The following is a 15,078-nucleotide window of genomic DNA, read 5'->3' as shown; positions in this document are numbered from 1 at the left end:
GGAGAGAGAGAGGGAGGGGGGAGAGAGAGGGGAGAGGGGGAGAGAGAGAGGGGAGGGGGAGAGAGAGGGGGAGGGGGAGAGAGAGAGAGGGAGGGGGGAGAGAGAGAGGGAGGGGGAGAGAGAGAGGGAGGGGGAGAGAGAGAGGGAGAGGGGGAGAGAGAGAGGGAGGGGGAGAGAGAGGGAGGGAGGGGGGGAGAGAGAGAGGGAGGGGAGAGAGAGAGGGAGGGGGAGAGAGAGAGGGAGGGGAGAGAGAGAGGGAGGGGAGAGAGAGAGGGAGGGGGAGAGAGAGAGGGAGGGGGAGAGAGAGAGGGAGGGGGAGAGAGAGAGGGAGGGGGAGAGAGAGAGGAGGGGGAGAGAGAGAGGGAGGGGGAGAGAGAGAGGGAGGGGGAGAGAGAGAGGGAGGGGGAGAGAGAGAGGGAGGGGGAGAGAGAGAGGGAGGGGGAGAGAGAGAGGGGAGGGGGAGAGAGAGAGGGAGGGGAGAGACGGAGAGAGAGAGAGACGGAGAGAGGGAGACGAAGAGAGAGAGAGGACGGAGAGAGAGAGACGGAGAGAGAGAGACGGAGAGATGAGACGGAGAGAGAGAGACGGAGAGAGAGAGACGGAGAGAGAGAGACGGAGAGAGAGAGACGGAGAGAGAGAGACGGAGAGAGAGAGACGGAGAGAGAGAGACGGAGAGAGAGAGACGGAGAGAGAGAGACGGAGAGAGAGAGACGGAGACACACAGAGACCTGATTAGAAAGGGTTTGACAGCCGAGCTCAGTTGCTCACCAGCAGTGGGTTCCAGAGTCTGACGGTGCCATCATCACTTGCAGTCACCACTATCAGCTGGCCGGGCTGCTCCCCTTGTCCTGTGAAGTGAAGGCACTGGGTTCAGCAGTGACTGAGCGCACACAGACTATTCCTGTCTCCTATTGCCTACACTGCTCCACTCACCTCCACCAACCGCAGGGCACTGACCACCCACTGGGGTCCAGGCATACATGGGCACAGGATCCCCTCTGGCACCTCACCCAGGAAGCCCCAGTCGTCAAGCATGACCCAAAGACAGCGAGTGCCAAGGGGGGATCTGACCAGTCAGGCCTCAATCCCCTGGAACTGTCTCCACTATTGTCTCCGATCGTGTCCCCAATCCCCCCGCAAAAGCCGATCTTGCCCTCGTTCAGCCTCCTGCCCCATATTGTCCTTGCTCCCCAACTCTTATCCCCAATCCATAACCCCTCCTCCCCCCAATCTGTTCCCCCACCCCCTCCGCTCCAGTCCTCAGGTCCCCCGACCTGCTCCCCTCAAACTGGGCAACTTCACCCCCGAAACAGTCATTAACCCCGGAGGAAAAACAGCGTAGGTCGAGGACCTCAGCAGGTTTTGGGATCTGTGGTGATGAGGAGAGACTGGAGATTCCGGGACTATTTACTGAGGCAGCAAAGCAGGAGACTGAATGGAGAATTATTAACTGTAAAGAGTACTGATGGAATGAACAGGGAAAGATTGTCTCCTCTCCCTGGGGGAGTCAGTGATTATGCATAATTCATTTACAAAGGTCACTTGGAGGGAGATTGGGGAAATTTCTTTCCCCAGATGGTTTGCTTGGGGCATGTCTGCAACCAGGAGAAGCTGAGGTAGAAACCACAGCGACTGCTTACAGAGAACAGGACAGGGAATTTCATCAGGAAAATACAAGGCAGAGGGATTGATACAGGGATATGGGAAGAGAATGGGGCAGTGGGACTAGTTTGGGGATTGATACAGGGATATGGGGACAGAGTGGGGCAGTGGGATTAGTTTTGGATTGATACAGGGCTATGGGGAGAGAGTGGGGCAGTGGGATTAGTTTGGGATTGATGCAGGGCTATGGGGAGAGAGTGGGGCAGTGGGATTAGTTTGGGATTGATGCAGGGCTATGGGGAGAGAGTGGGGCAGTGGGATTAGTTTGAGATTGATACAGGGCTATGGGGAGGGAGTGGGGCAGTGGGATTAGTTTGAGATTGATACAGGGCTATGGGGAGAGAGTGGGGCAGTGGGATTAGTTTGAGATTGATACAGGGCTATGGGGAGAGAGTGGGGCAGTGGGATTAGTTTGAGATTGATACAGGGCTATGGGGAGATCAGAGATGCCCATCAGGTGGTGGTAGCAGGGAAAGACCTGCCCCCTCTCTTACCACGCCCTGCCTTCACCACAGGTCCCGGTTTGCTGAAGGCCGCCAACTGATTGATGCGGTGAGGATGGGCGCGGATTGTGGTAACGGCAGATCCAGACTCTTTCCATACGACCAGGTCCCCGGACCCACTGACTGACAGCACCAGATCCGCCTGGAAGAACATGAGAGACAGGACAGGGTAAGTGCAGCGCCAGCCCACCCTGTCCCCTTCCGTTCAAGATGCCGACTTGCCAGAGGCACTGCCTGCCATCCGGTACCTCACCTCAGCAACCTCTTCGCACCTGGGCGTCAGCAGGATATTCGGCTATAGGCGCCATCGCAACCAAACCTGGCCTCACCCGAATTCCATAAGACGCAAGGAATTGTGCTATTTCTGTACTGATGTTAATCCAGCTCCCCCACACTGTCACTCAGTAACCCCTCTCCCCAGCACCCTGTGTTACTGACTGTATCTGTACTGATGTTAATCCAGCTCCCTCACTCTGTCACTCAGTAACCCCTCTCCCCAGCACCCTGTGTTACTGACTGTATCTGTACTGATGTTAATCCAGCTCCCTCACACTGTCACTCAGTAACACCTCTCCCCAGCACCCTGTGTTACTGACTGTATCTGTACTGATGTTAATCCAGCTCCCTCACACTGTCACTCAGTAACACCTCTCCCCAGCACCCTGTGTTACTGACTGTATCTGTACTGATGTTAATCCAGCTCCCTCACTCTGTCACTCAGTAACACCTCTCCCCAGCACCCTGTGTTACTGACTGTATCTGTACTGATGTTAATCCAGCTCCCTCACACTGTCACTCAGTAACACCTCTCCCCAGCACCCTGTGTTACTGACTGTATCTGTCCTAATGTTAATCCAGCTCCCTCACACTGTCACTCAGTAACCCCTCTCCCCAGCACCCTGTGTTACTGACTGTATCTGTCCTAATGTTAATCCAGCTCCCTCACAGTCACTCTGTAACCCCTCCCCCCAGCGCCCTGTTCTGCTGAGACTCACCATGATCGAGACCCCACTGATGGTGGAAGTGTGTCCCTTTAATTCCCGGATGCATTCCCCGGTGTCTGGATCCCACAAACGAACTGTCCCATCATTGGAACAAGAGGCCTGTTGGCATGGAGACAAAACAGCCAATCACAATGTGGAGGGTCACTGACCTGAAACGTTAACTCTGCTTCTCTCTCCACAGATGCTGCCAGACCTGCTGAGTATTTCCAGCATTTCTTGTTTTTATTTCAGATTTCCAGCATCTGCAGTATTTTGCTTTTATTACAATCAGAATGTGGAACTGGACGAGAATCTTCCAGTGCAAGTCCAGCACAGTTTAAGAGAACCCGCCCATTCCGGGTATTAGTCTAGTAAACCTTCTCAGAACTGCTTCCAATGCATTTACATCCTTCCTTAAATAAGGAGACTAACACTTTTTATTCATTCATGGGATCTGGGCGTCGCTGGCCAGGCCAGCATTTATTGCCCACCACTGATAGCCCTTGAGAAGGTGGTGGTGAGCTACCTTCTTGAAACACTGCAGTCCGTGCTGCAGGATGGTTTAAACTAGCTTGGCAGGGGGATGGGAACCTGAGTGCAGTCTCAGATAGGACAATTTCAGGGCAGGGAACAGGAGGCAGAAAATTAGCGAGTGATTCTGAAAGACAGAAGCAGCAAAGGTTAAAAGAGTTGGCAGTGTCAAAGGGTATTTATTTAAATGCCAGGAGCACAGTAAATAAAGCCGATGAGCTGAGGGCACAGTTGGACACATGTCAACACGATATCATGGCTATAACAGAAACTTGGCTTCAAGAGGGGCAAGAATAGCAGCTCAACATCCCTGGATATCGAGTTTTCAGGAAGGATAGAGAGGGGGATAAAAAAGGAGGGGGAGTCGCATTATTAGTTAAGGAATCAATAACAGCTTTGAGGATGGTTGATATGCTAAATGAATCATCAAATGAGGCCATATGGGTGGAGCTCAGAAATAAAAAAGGGACAGCCACACGACTAAGAGTGTACTTTCAACCCCAAATAGTAAGAGGGAGATAGAAGAACAAATATGTAGGCAAACTTCTGAGTGCAAAACCTATAGGGCAATAATAGTTGGGGATTTCAACTACCCCAATATCAACTGGGATACAAACAGTGTGAAGGGCACAGAGGGGGCAAAAGTCTTGAACTATGTTCAAGAGACCTTTTTTAGCCAGCACATAACAAGCCCAACGAGAGGGGGCACAATACTAGATTTAGTCTTCAGTAATGAAGCTGGGCAAGTGGATGAAGTAACAGTGGGTGACCATTTTGGAGACAGTGACCATAATACAGTAAGTTTTAGCATAATCATGGAAAAGGACAAAGATAAAACAGGAGTAAAAGTTCTAAATTGGGGGAAGGCAAATTTTAAGAAACCGAAAGTGACCTGGTGAAAGAGGACTGGATACAGCTACTTGGAGGAAAATCAGTGGCAAACCAGTGGGAGGCATTTAAAAGCGAGATTCTACAGGCAGAGTGTAGACATGTCCCCACAAAGATAAAGGGTGGTACGGCCAAATCTAGAGCCCCCTGGTCATCTAGAAGGGTAGGTTAAAGCAGAAAAAGAAAGCTTATGACGATCACAAAAATCTTAATACTTTAGAAAGCCTAGAGGAATATAGAAAGTGCAGGGTGAAGTAAAAAAGGAAATTAGAAAAGCAAAGAGAGGACATGAAAGATTATTGGCAGGAAAATCAAGGAAAACCCCAAGATGTTTTATCAGTACATTAAGAGCAAGAGGACAACCAGGGAAAGGATAGGACCCATCAGAGATACACAGGGGAACTTATGCGTGGATGCAGAAGATGTGGGCAGGGTTCTTAATGAGTTTTTTTGTCTCTGTCTTCACAAAGGAGAGGGAAGATACAGACATTGTAGTTAAAGAGGAGCGTGAAGTATTAGATATGATAAGCATAATGAGAGGGGACGTACTAGAGGGTCTGATATCCTTGCAAGTAGATAAATCACCAGAGGCGGATGGATTGTATCCCAGGTTGTTAAGGAAGCCAGGGAGGAAATAGCGGATGCACCGAGCATCTTCTTCACATCCTCACTGGATATAGGCGAGGTGCCAGACGATTAGAAGTCTGCGAATGTTATACCATTGTGTAAAAAAGGTGCGAGGGATCGGCCAAATAATTATAGGCCAGTCAGTCTGACCTCGGTGGTGCGTAAATTGTTAAAATCTATTCTAAGGGACAGGATTAACCGCCACAGAGAAAGGCACGGATTAATCAGGGATCGTCAGCATGGATTTGTTAAGGGAAGGTCATGTCTTACAGACTTAAAGTTTTTTGAGGAAGTAACAAGGAGGATTGATGAGGGTAGTGCAGTGGATGTGGTCTACATGGATTTTAGTAAGACATTTGACAAGGTCCCGCATGGCAGACTGGTCAGTAAAGTGAAAGCCCATGGGATACAGGGGAACGTGGCAGGTTGGATCCAGAATTGGCTCAGTGACAGAAAACACAGGGCTCAGTGTTGGGTCCCTTGCTGTTTGTGGTATATAGTGATGATTTGGACTTAAATGTGGGAGGCATGATTGGGAAATTTGCTGATGACACAAAAATTGGCCGTGTAGTTGATAGTGAAGAGGATAGCCATAAACTCCAGAATGATAGCTATGATGAAAACATTACTTATTTATTTTTATTTAGAGATACAGCACTGAAACAGGCCCTTCGGCCCACCGAGTCTGTGCTGACCATCAAGCACCCATTTATACTAATCCTATACTAATTCCATATTCCTACCACATCCCCATCTGTCCCTATATTTCCCTACCACCTACCTATACTAGGGGCAATTTATAATGGCCAATTTACCTATCAACCTGCAAGTCTTTGGCATGTGGGAGGAAACCGGAGCACCCGGAGAAAACCCACGCAGACACAGGGAGAACTTGCAAACTCCACACAGGCAGTACCCAGAATCGAACCCAGGTCCCTGGAGCTGTGAGGCTGCAGTGCTAACCACTGCGCCGCCCTTAAAGGGATGATAGTGGAAAGGCAATGGCAAACATTCAAAGAGCGCATGGATGAACTGCAACAATTGTTTATTCCTGTCTGGTGAAAAAATAAAACGGGGAAGGTAGCCAAACCATGGCTTACAAGGGAAATTAGAGAAAGCATTCGATCCGAGGAAGAGACGTACAAATTCGCCAGAAAAAACAACAGACCTGAGGATTGGGAGCAGTTTAGAATTCAGCAAAGGAGGACCAAGGGATTGATTAAGAAGGGGAAAATAGAGTACGAGAGCAAGCTTGCAGGGAACATAAAAACTGACTGTTAAGGTTTCTGTTGGTATGTGAAGAGAAAAAGATTGGTGAAGACAAATGTAGGTCCCTTACAGTCAGAAACAGGGGAATTTATTATGGGGGAAGAAATGGCTGACCAACTAAATGCATACTTTGGTTCTGTCTTCACAAAGGAGGACACCAATATACCAGAAATGTTGGGGAACACATGGCTTAGTGAAAGAGAGGAACTGAAGGAAATCAGTATTAGTAGAGAAATGGTGTTGGGGAAATTGATGGGATTGAAGGCCGATAAATCCCCAGGGCCTGATGGTATGCATCCCAGAGTACTGAAGGAAGTGGCCCTAGAAATAGTGGATGCATTGGTGGTCAACTTCCAAGATGCTCTTGACTCTGGAACAGTTCCGACAGATTGGAGGGTAGCTAATGTAACCCCACTATTTAAAAAGGGTGGTAGAGAGAAAGCAGGGAATTATAAACTAGTCAGCCTGAGGTTGGTAGTGAGGAAAATTCTAGAGTCCATTATCAAAGATTTTATAGCAGAGCACTTGGAGAACAGTGGTAGAATCGGACAGAATCAGCATGAATTTACGAAATTTACATGCTTGACAAATCTACTAGAATTCTTTGAGGATGTAACTGGTAGAGTTGATGAGGGGAAGCCAGTGGATGTGGTTTATTTGGAATTTCAGAAGGCTTTCAACAAAGTCCCACATAAGAGATTAGCGTGTAAAATTAAAGCACATGGGATTGGGGGTAGTGTATTGCAATGGAGAGAAAATTGGTTGGCAGATAGGAAACAAAGAGTAGGAATAAACGGGTCTTTTTCCGAATGGCAGGCAGTGACTAGTGAGGTACCGCAGGGATCGGTGCTAGGACCCCAGCTATTCACAATATATATTAATGATTTAGATGAGGGAACTAAATGTAATATCTCCAAATTTGCAGACAACACAAAACTGGGTGGGAGGGTGAGTTGTGAGGAGGATGCAGAGAGCCTTCAGGGTGATTAGGACAAGTTGAGTGAGTGGGCAAATGCATGGCAGATGCAGTATAATGTGGATAAATGTGAGGTTATCCACTTTGGTAGCAAAAACAGGAAGGCAGATTATCGGAATGGCTATAAACTGAGAGAGGGGAATATGCAATGAGACCTGGGTGTTCTCGTACACCAGTCGCTGAAGGGAAGCATGCAGGTGCAACAGGCGGTAAAAAAAGGCAAATGGTATGTTGGCCTTCATAGTGAGAGGATTCGAGTACAGGAGCAGGGATGTCTTGCTGCAATTATACAGGGTCTTGGTGAGGCCACACCTGGAATATTGTGTGCAGTTTTGGTCTCCTTATCTGAGGAAGGATGTTCTTGCTATAGAGGGAGTGCAGCAAAGGTTTACCAGACTGATTCCTGGGATGGCGGGACTGATGTCTGAGGAGAGATTGAGTCGGTTACGATTATATTCGCTGGAATTCAGAAGAGTGAGGGGGATCTCATAGAAACCTATAAAATTCTAACAGGACTTGACAGGGTAGATGCAGGAAGGATGTTCCCGATGGTGGGGGAGTCCAGAATCAGGGGTCATAGTCTCAGGATACCGGGGTAAACCTTTCAGGACTGAGATGAGGAGAAATTTCTTCACCCAGTGAGTGGTCATCCTGTGGAATTTGCTACCACAGAAAGCAGTTGAGGCCAAAACATTGTATGTTTTCAAATGGAGGTAGAGAGAGCTCTTGGGTCAAAAGGGATCAAAGGGTATGTGGCGACAATAGGAACAGGCTACTGAGTTGGATGATCAGCCATGATCAAAATGAATGGCGGAGCAGGCTCGAAGGGCCGAATGGCCTACTCCTGCTCCAATTTTCTATGTTTCCATATTAATAGTTTGGTTGAGTGGGTGGAAAAGTGGCAAATGGAATCCAATCCAGGGAAGTGTGAGGGGATGCATTTGGGGAGGGCAAATCAAGCAAGGGAATCTACAATAAACAGGAGGATATTGAGAGCGGTAGGAGAAGTGAGAGACCTTGGAGTGCATGTCCACAGGTCCCTGAAGGTGGCAGGACAGGTGGATAGAGTGGTGAAGAAGGCATATGGAATGCTTTCCTTTACTGGCCAAGGTATAGAATACAAAAGCAGGGATGTAATGCTGGAATTGTATAAAATGCTGGTTAGGCCAAAGCTGGAATATTGTGTACAGGTCTGGTCACCACATTACAGGAAGGACATAATTGCTGGAGAGAGTACAGAGGAGATTTACAAGAATGTTGCCAGGGATTGAAAGTTGCAGCAATGAGGAAAGATTGGATAGGCTGGGGTTGATTTTCCTAAGAACAGAGGAGGCTGAGGGGTGACTTAATTGAGGTCCACAAAATTATGAGGGGCCTAGATAGAATAGACAGGAAGAACTTGTTTCCCCTGGTGGAGAGATCAATTACCAGGGGGCACATATTTAAGGTGATTGGTAGAAGGATTAGAGGGGACATGAGGAAAAACTTTTGTCATCCAGAGGATGGTGGGTGTCTGGAATTCACTGCCAGGAATGGTGGTAGAGGCAGAAACCCTCAATTCTTTTAAAAGGTACCTGGACATGCACCTGAAGTGCTGTAACCTGCAAGGTTACGGACCAGGTGTTGGAAGGTGGGATTCGATAGCGGCCGGCACAGACACAACGGGCTGAATGGCCTCCTTCTGTGCTGTAATATTTCAATGGTTCTATGTGGGATAGGTACACCTACAGTGCTGTTAGGAGGGGACTATGACCCAGCGACGGTGAAGGAACAGCGATATAGTTCCAAATCAGGATGGTGTGTGACTTGGAGGGGAACGTGGTGGTGTTCCTATGCGTCTGCTGCCCTTGTCCTTCGAGGTGGCAGAGGTCGCGGATTTGGAATGTCCTGTCAAAGGAGCCTTGGTGAGTTGCTGCAGTGCATCTTGTAGATGGTACACACTGCTGCCACTGTGCGTCAGTGGTGGAGGGAGTAAATGTTTGTAGATGGGGTGCCAATCAAGCGGGCTGCTTTGTCCTGGATGGTGTCGAGCTTCTTGAGTGTTGTTGGAGCTGCACCCATCCAGGCAAGTGGAGAGTATTCCAATACACTCCTGACTTGTGCCTTGTCGATGGTGGACAGGCTTTGGGGAGTCAGGAGGTGAGTTACTCGCCGCAGGATTCCTAGCCTCTAACCTGCTCTTGTAGCCACGGTATTTATATGGCTACTCCAGTTCAGTTTCTGGTCAATGGTAGCCCCCAGGATGTTGATAGTGGGGGATTCAGTGATGGTAATGCCGTTGAATGTCAAGGGGAGTTTTAGTTTAGTTTAGAGATACAGCACTGAAACAGGCCCTTTGGCCCACCGAGTCTGTGCCGACCATCAACCACCCATTTATACTAATCCTACACTAGTTCCATATTCCTTCCACATCACCACAAGATTCTCTCTTGTTGGAGATGGTCATTGCCTGGCACTTGTGTGACACGAATGTTACTTGCCACTTATCAGCCCAAGCCTGGATATTGTCCAGGTCTTGCTGCATTTCTACATGGACTTCTTCAGTATCTGAGGAGTCACGAATGGTGCTGAACACTGTGCAATCATCAGCGAACATCCCCACTTCAGACCTTATAATTGAAGGAAGGTCATTGATGAAGTAGATGAAGATGGTTGGGCCTAGGACACTACCCTGAGGAACCCCTGCAGTGATGTCCTGCAGCTCAGATGATTGACCTCCAACAACCACAACCACCTTCCTTTGTGCTGGGTATGACTCCAACCAGCGGAGTGTTTTCCCCGATTCCCATTGATCTCACTTTTGCTCGGGCTCCTTGATGCCATACTCAGTCAAATGCTACCTTGATGTCAAGGGCAGTCACTCTCACCTCACCTCTTGAGTTCAGCTCTTTTGTCCATGTTTGGACCAAGGCTGTAATGAGATCAGGAGCTGAGTGGCCCTGACAGAACCCAAACTGAGCCTCACTGAGCAGGTTATTGCTAAGCAAGTGCTGCTTGATAGCACTGTCAATGATACCTTCCATCACTTTACTGATGATTGAGTGTAGACTGATGGGGTGGTAATTGGCCGGGTTGGATGTGTCCTGCTTTTTGTATACAGGACATACCCAGGCAATTTTCCACATTGCCAGATAGATGCCAGTGTTGTAGCTGTACTGGAACAGCTTGGCTAGGGGTGCGGCAAGTTCTGGAGCACAGGTTACAGAGATAGCGAGGGTTGTAGGGGCTGGAGGAGGTTACAGAGTTAGGGAGGGGCGTGGGGCTGGAGGAGGTTACAGAGATAGGGAGGGGAGGGGCGTGGGGCTGGAGGAGGTTACAGAGATAGGGACGGGTGTAGGGACGGAGGAGGTCACAGAGATGGAGAGGGGTGTAGGGACGGAGGAGGTCACAGAGATGGAGAGGGGTGTAGGGGTGGATGAGGTTAGAGATGGAGAGGGGTGTAGGGGTGGATGAGGTTAGAGATAGAGAGGGGTGTAGGGGTGGATGAGGTTAGAGATAGGGAGGGGTGTAGGGGTGGATGAGGTTAGAGATAGGGACGGGTGTAGGGGTGGATGAGGTTAGAGATAGGGACGGGTGTAGGGGTGGATGAGGTTAGAGATAGGGACGGGTGTAGGGGTGGATGAGGGTAGAGATAGGGACGGGTGTAGGGGTGGATGAGGTTAGAGATAGGGACGGGTGTAGGGGTGGAAGAGGTTAGAGATAGGGAAGGGTGTAGGGACGGAGGAGGTGACAGAGATAGGGAGGGGTGTCTCACTGGAGGAGGTTACAACAGACTCACCACATATCGAGGGGCCCAGCTGCAGCCGGTTATCCAGTCCCGGTGAGAGGAGTGCAGACACCGGGAGATGCGGCCAGGGAGAGTCTCCAGGTCCCAGAACAGGAGAGACTGTGGAAACAAACAGCTAGTTAAACTCGCACGACGGGACTTTCACACCGGCTCACCCACTTCTTATCCCAGCCACTGCCGACTCTTTCCGGGTTCCAACGGGAAGCAGGGCACGCCCTCTAACCCCTCACTCCCTGACCGCCTTGTGCGCACAGGCCCAGACAGCGGAAGCAAGCCCTTGGGATATTCGATGACAGAGGCAGCATCTCAGGTCAGCTCCAGCCCCGTTCTTGCCCTATCACCCTCCCACCCTCTGCGCTTTCCCTCAGGCGACTCTGGATAGTGATCAGGAGCAGGAATCCAGGTCACTGGGATGGTGGGGGCGCAGGGGTCACCCCACTCTCCCAAAACCTCACCCACCTTATCCTTGCTGCCGGTCACCAGCTGGAGCCCATCGGGGCTGAAGGAGCAGCAGGTGACCGAGTCCGAGTGCCCTCTCAGTATACAGGCCGGAAACACCGCCGCGCAGTACTCCCGGTCGATCAGCTCAGCCAGAGTCCACAGCAGAATGGTGAAATCATCTAGGGGGGGAAAGAGAGAGGAGATGGACAGTGAGAGCAGGTGGACAAGGAAAGAGGAAGCAGGAATTGCAGGGGGAGGGGTATCGTGGAACGACAAAGGGAATGGGAACAGGAGGGGGGAAATCAGTGAGTTACACAAACTGAAAATTGCACCCTGTAGATCCTGTACTCCAGGGATTGGGGGAGAGATGAGGCTGGGTGGGTGGGTGGGTGGGTGGGTGGATGGGTGGGATTGAGGGATATGGGGAAAAGCTGGGTGGGTGGGATTGAGGGATACAGAGGTGAGGGTGGGCAGGGGGAGGCGGAGTTAACCAGAGAGAAAGATAAAAGCTGTTAATTGTTACCTGAAGTCGAAGCCAGGAATCGTTCTGAGTGAGACAGGGACACCAGGGGTCTCGTGTGCCCCCTGCAGCAATGCACGCAGCTCAACCTGGAGCCCTGCAGACGCCACACTCGGAGAAAGTTGTCATCCGACCCCGACGCCAAGACCTCCTCACCGTGCAACCACTGTAGGCATCGCAAAGGCACCTGTGGGAGCTCGCACTCTGCGACCACAGCTCCTGGGATGATAGACAGCAGAGTGAGAACCATCAGGAAGAGGGAGAGTCTGCACAGCCCCGAGACCACCCCCTCGCTGAAAAGTATCGAGCTCACACACCCAACATCGCCTTGTCCTTCAATCCCACCCACCCTCTCCCCGTATCCCTCAACCCCACCCACCCTCTCCCCGTACCCCTCGACCCCACCCACCCTCCCCCCGTACCCCTCGACCCCACCCACCCTCTCCCCGTACCCCTCGACCCCACCCACCCTCCTCCCCGTACCCCTCGACCCCACCCACCCTCTCCCCGTACCCCTCGACCCCACCCACCCTCCTCCCCGTACCCCTCGACCCCACCCACCCTCCCCCCGTACCCCTCGACCCCACCCACCCTCCTCCCCGTACCCCTCGACCCCACCCACCCTCTCCCCGTATCCCTCGACCCCACCCACCCTCTCCCCGTATCCCTCGATCCCACCCACCCTCTCCCCGTATCCCTCAACCCCACCCGCCCTCCCCCCGTACCCCTCAACCCCACCCGCCCTCTCCCCGCACCCCTCAACCCCACCCGCCCTCTCCCCGCACCCCTCAACCCCACCCGCCCTCTCCCCGCACCCCTCAACCCCACCCGCCCTCTCCCCGCACCCCTCAACCCCACCCGCCCTCTCCCCGCACCCCTCAACCCCACCCGCCCTCTCCCCGCACCCCTCAACCCCACCCGCCCTCTCCCCGCACCCCTCAACCCCACCCACCCTCTCCCCGCACCCCTCAACCCCACCCACCCTCTCTCCGTATCCCTCAACCCCACCCACCCTCTCCCCGCACCCCTCAACCCCACCCACCCTCTCTCCGTATCCCTCAACCCCACCCACCCTCTCCCCGCACCCCTCAACCCCACCCACCCTCTCCCCGCACCCCTCAACCCCACCACCCTCTCTCCGTACCCCTCAATCCCACCCACCCTCTCCCCGTATCCCTCAACCCCACCCACCCTCTCCCCGCACCCCTCAACCCCACCCACCCTCTCCCCGCACCCCTCAACCCCACCCACCCTCTCTCCGCATCCCTCAACCCCACCCACCCTCTCCCCGTATCCCTCAACCCCACCCACCCTCTCCCCGTATCCCTCAACCCCACCCACCCTCTCCCCGCATCCCTCAACCCCACCCACCCTCTCCCCGCACCCCTCAACCCCACCCACCCTCTCCCCGCATCCCTCAACCCCACCCACCCTCTCCCCGTACCCCTCAATCCCACCCACCTTCTCCCCGTATCCTCAATCCCACCCACCCTCTCCCCGTATCCCTCAACCCCACCCAACTTCTCCCCGTATCCCTCAACCCCACCCACCCTCTCCCCGTATCCTTCAACCCCACCCACCCTCTCCCCGTATCCCTCAATCCCACCCACCTTCTCCCCGTACCCCTCAACCCCATCCACCTTCACCTCGTATCACTCAATCCCACCTCCACCCCGTATCCCTCAATCCCACCCACCTTCTTCCCGTATCCCTCAACCCCATCCACCTTCTTCCCGTATCCCTCAACCCCATCCACCTTCTCCCCGTATCCCTCAATCCCACCTACCTTCTCCCAGTATCCCTCAATCCCACCCACCTTCTCCCAGTATCCCTCAACCCCAGCCACCTTCTCCCCGTATCCCTCAACCCCACCCACCTTCTCCCCGTATCCCTCAACCCCACCCACCTTCTCCCCGTATCCCGCAATCCCATCCACCCACCTTCTCCCTGTATCCCTCAACCCCACCCACCCACCTTCTCCCTGTATCCCTCAACCCCACCCACCTTCTCCCTATATCCCTCAACCCCACCCACCTACCTTCTCCCTGTATCCCTCAACCCCACCCACCTTCTCCCCGTATCCCTCAATCCCACCCATCATTCTCATCATCTCCTTCAATCCCACTGTCCTCATCCGCCTATCCCTCACCCACACTGTCTGGTGCGGGATTTGACCCCAGGTCCCAGAGGGTGAAAGGTCAGGGCCTGACCCAGTGCCCCCACCCCATCGCCTATCAGAGAGGCACCCTCTGCCTGGGACTGGTCCCAGAAAGGAGCAACAGCGTTCCGGTAACACCTACCTGTTTCAAGGTGAAAGATTTTCACCTGGTTGTTATGGTAACCGACAGCCATCAGTGCACCAGTCTTAGTGACAGACACGCACAGGGCAGGGGAGGGCGTGTCTGTACTGTACTCTCCACAGGCCTGTCCCAGGGTCCCGGACCAGATCCGAACCTGCAAAAGCACAACACTCGTTTGGCCTATCTTCAATTCTTCTCAAACTCCCCTCCCCTTCTATTCACCCCCTCCCCCTGTCCCCTCCTGATACCCCCCTCACCCCACCTCCCTCCCACACTTTCCAACAGGAACCTCTGCACAGTGATCACACTAGAGTGTGCGTCCTCTGACCTACACTGGCTCCTGGTCCGGCAATGCCTCGATATTAAAATCCTCATCCTCGTGTTCAATCCCTCCGTGGCCTCACACCCCTCCCTATCTCTGTAACCTCCTCCGCCCCCCCACAACACTCCGAGATCTCTGCCCCCCTCTAATTCCGCCCTCTTGAGCATTTTAAACTCACCACCATTGGCGGCCGTGCCTGCAGCTGCCTGGGCCCCGAGCTCCGGAATATCCTCCCTGAACCTCTCCGCCCCTCTCTCTCCTCCTATAAG

General features: G+C 52.5%; 1 protein-coding gene across 1 annotated transcript in view; it reads right to left on the bottom strand.

Moving 5' to 3' along the window:
* Nucleotides 1-15,078, bottom strand: part of LOC137348667 (telomerase protein component 1-like) — a 53,504-nt gene that overhangs the window by 13,339 nt on the left and 25,087 nt on the right. Inside the window, exons 13-19 of the mRNA XM_068013925.1 lie at nt 14,488-14,641; nt 12,191-12,406; nt 11,686-11,846; nt 11,218-11,325; nt 3,161-3,268; nt 2,157-2,307; nt 769-848 (exon numbers count right to left, since the gene is read on the bottom strand). Of these exons, the coding sequence (XP_067870026.1) occupies nt 769-848; nt 2,157-2,307; nt 3,161-3,268; nt 11,218-11,325; nt 11,686-11,846; nt 12,191-12,406; nt 14,488-14,641 (978 nt within the window). The remainder of the gene's footprint in view (nt 1-768; nt 849-2,156; nt 2,308-3,160; nt 3,269-11,217; nt 11,326-11,685; nt 11,847-12,190; nt 12,407-14,487; nt 14,642-15,078) is intronic.

Source organism: Heterodontus francisci, chromosome 34 (genome assembly GCF_036365525.1).
Source record: "Heterodontus francisci isolate sHetFra1 chromosome 34, sHetFra1.hap1, whole genome shotgun sequence".
Classification (NCBI taxonomy): Eukaryota; Metazoa; Chordata; class Chondrichthyes; order Heterodontiformes; family Heterodontidae; genus Heterodontus; species Heterodontus francisci.
The sequence above is the reverse complement of the archived record's forward strand: the minus strand, read 5'-3'. Positions and strand labels throughout refer to the sequence as shown.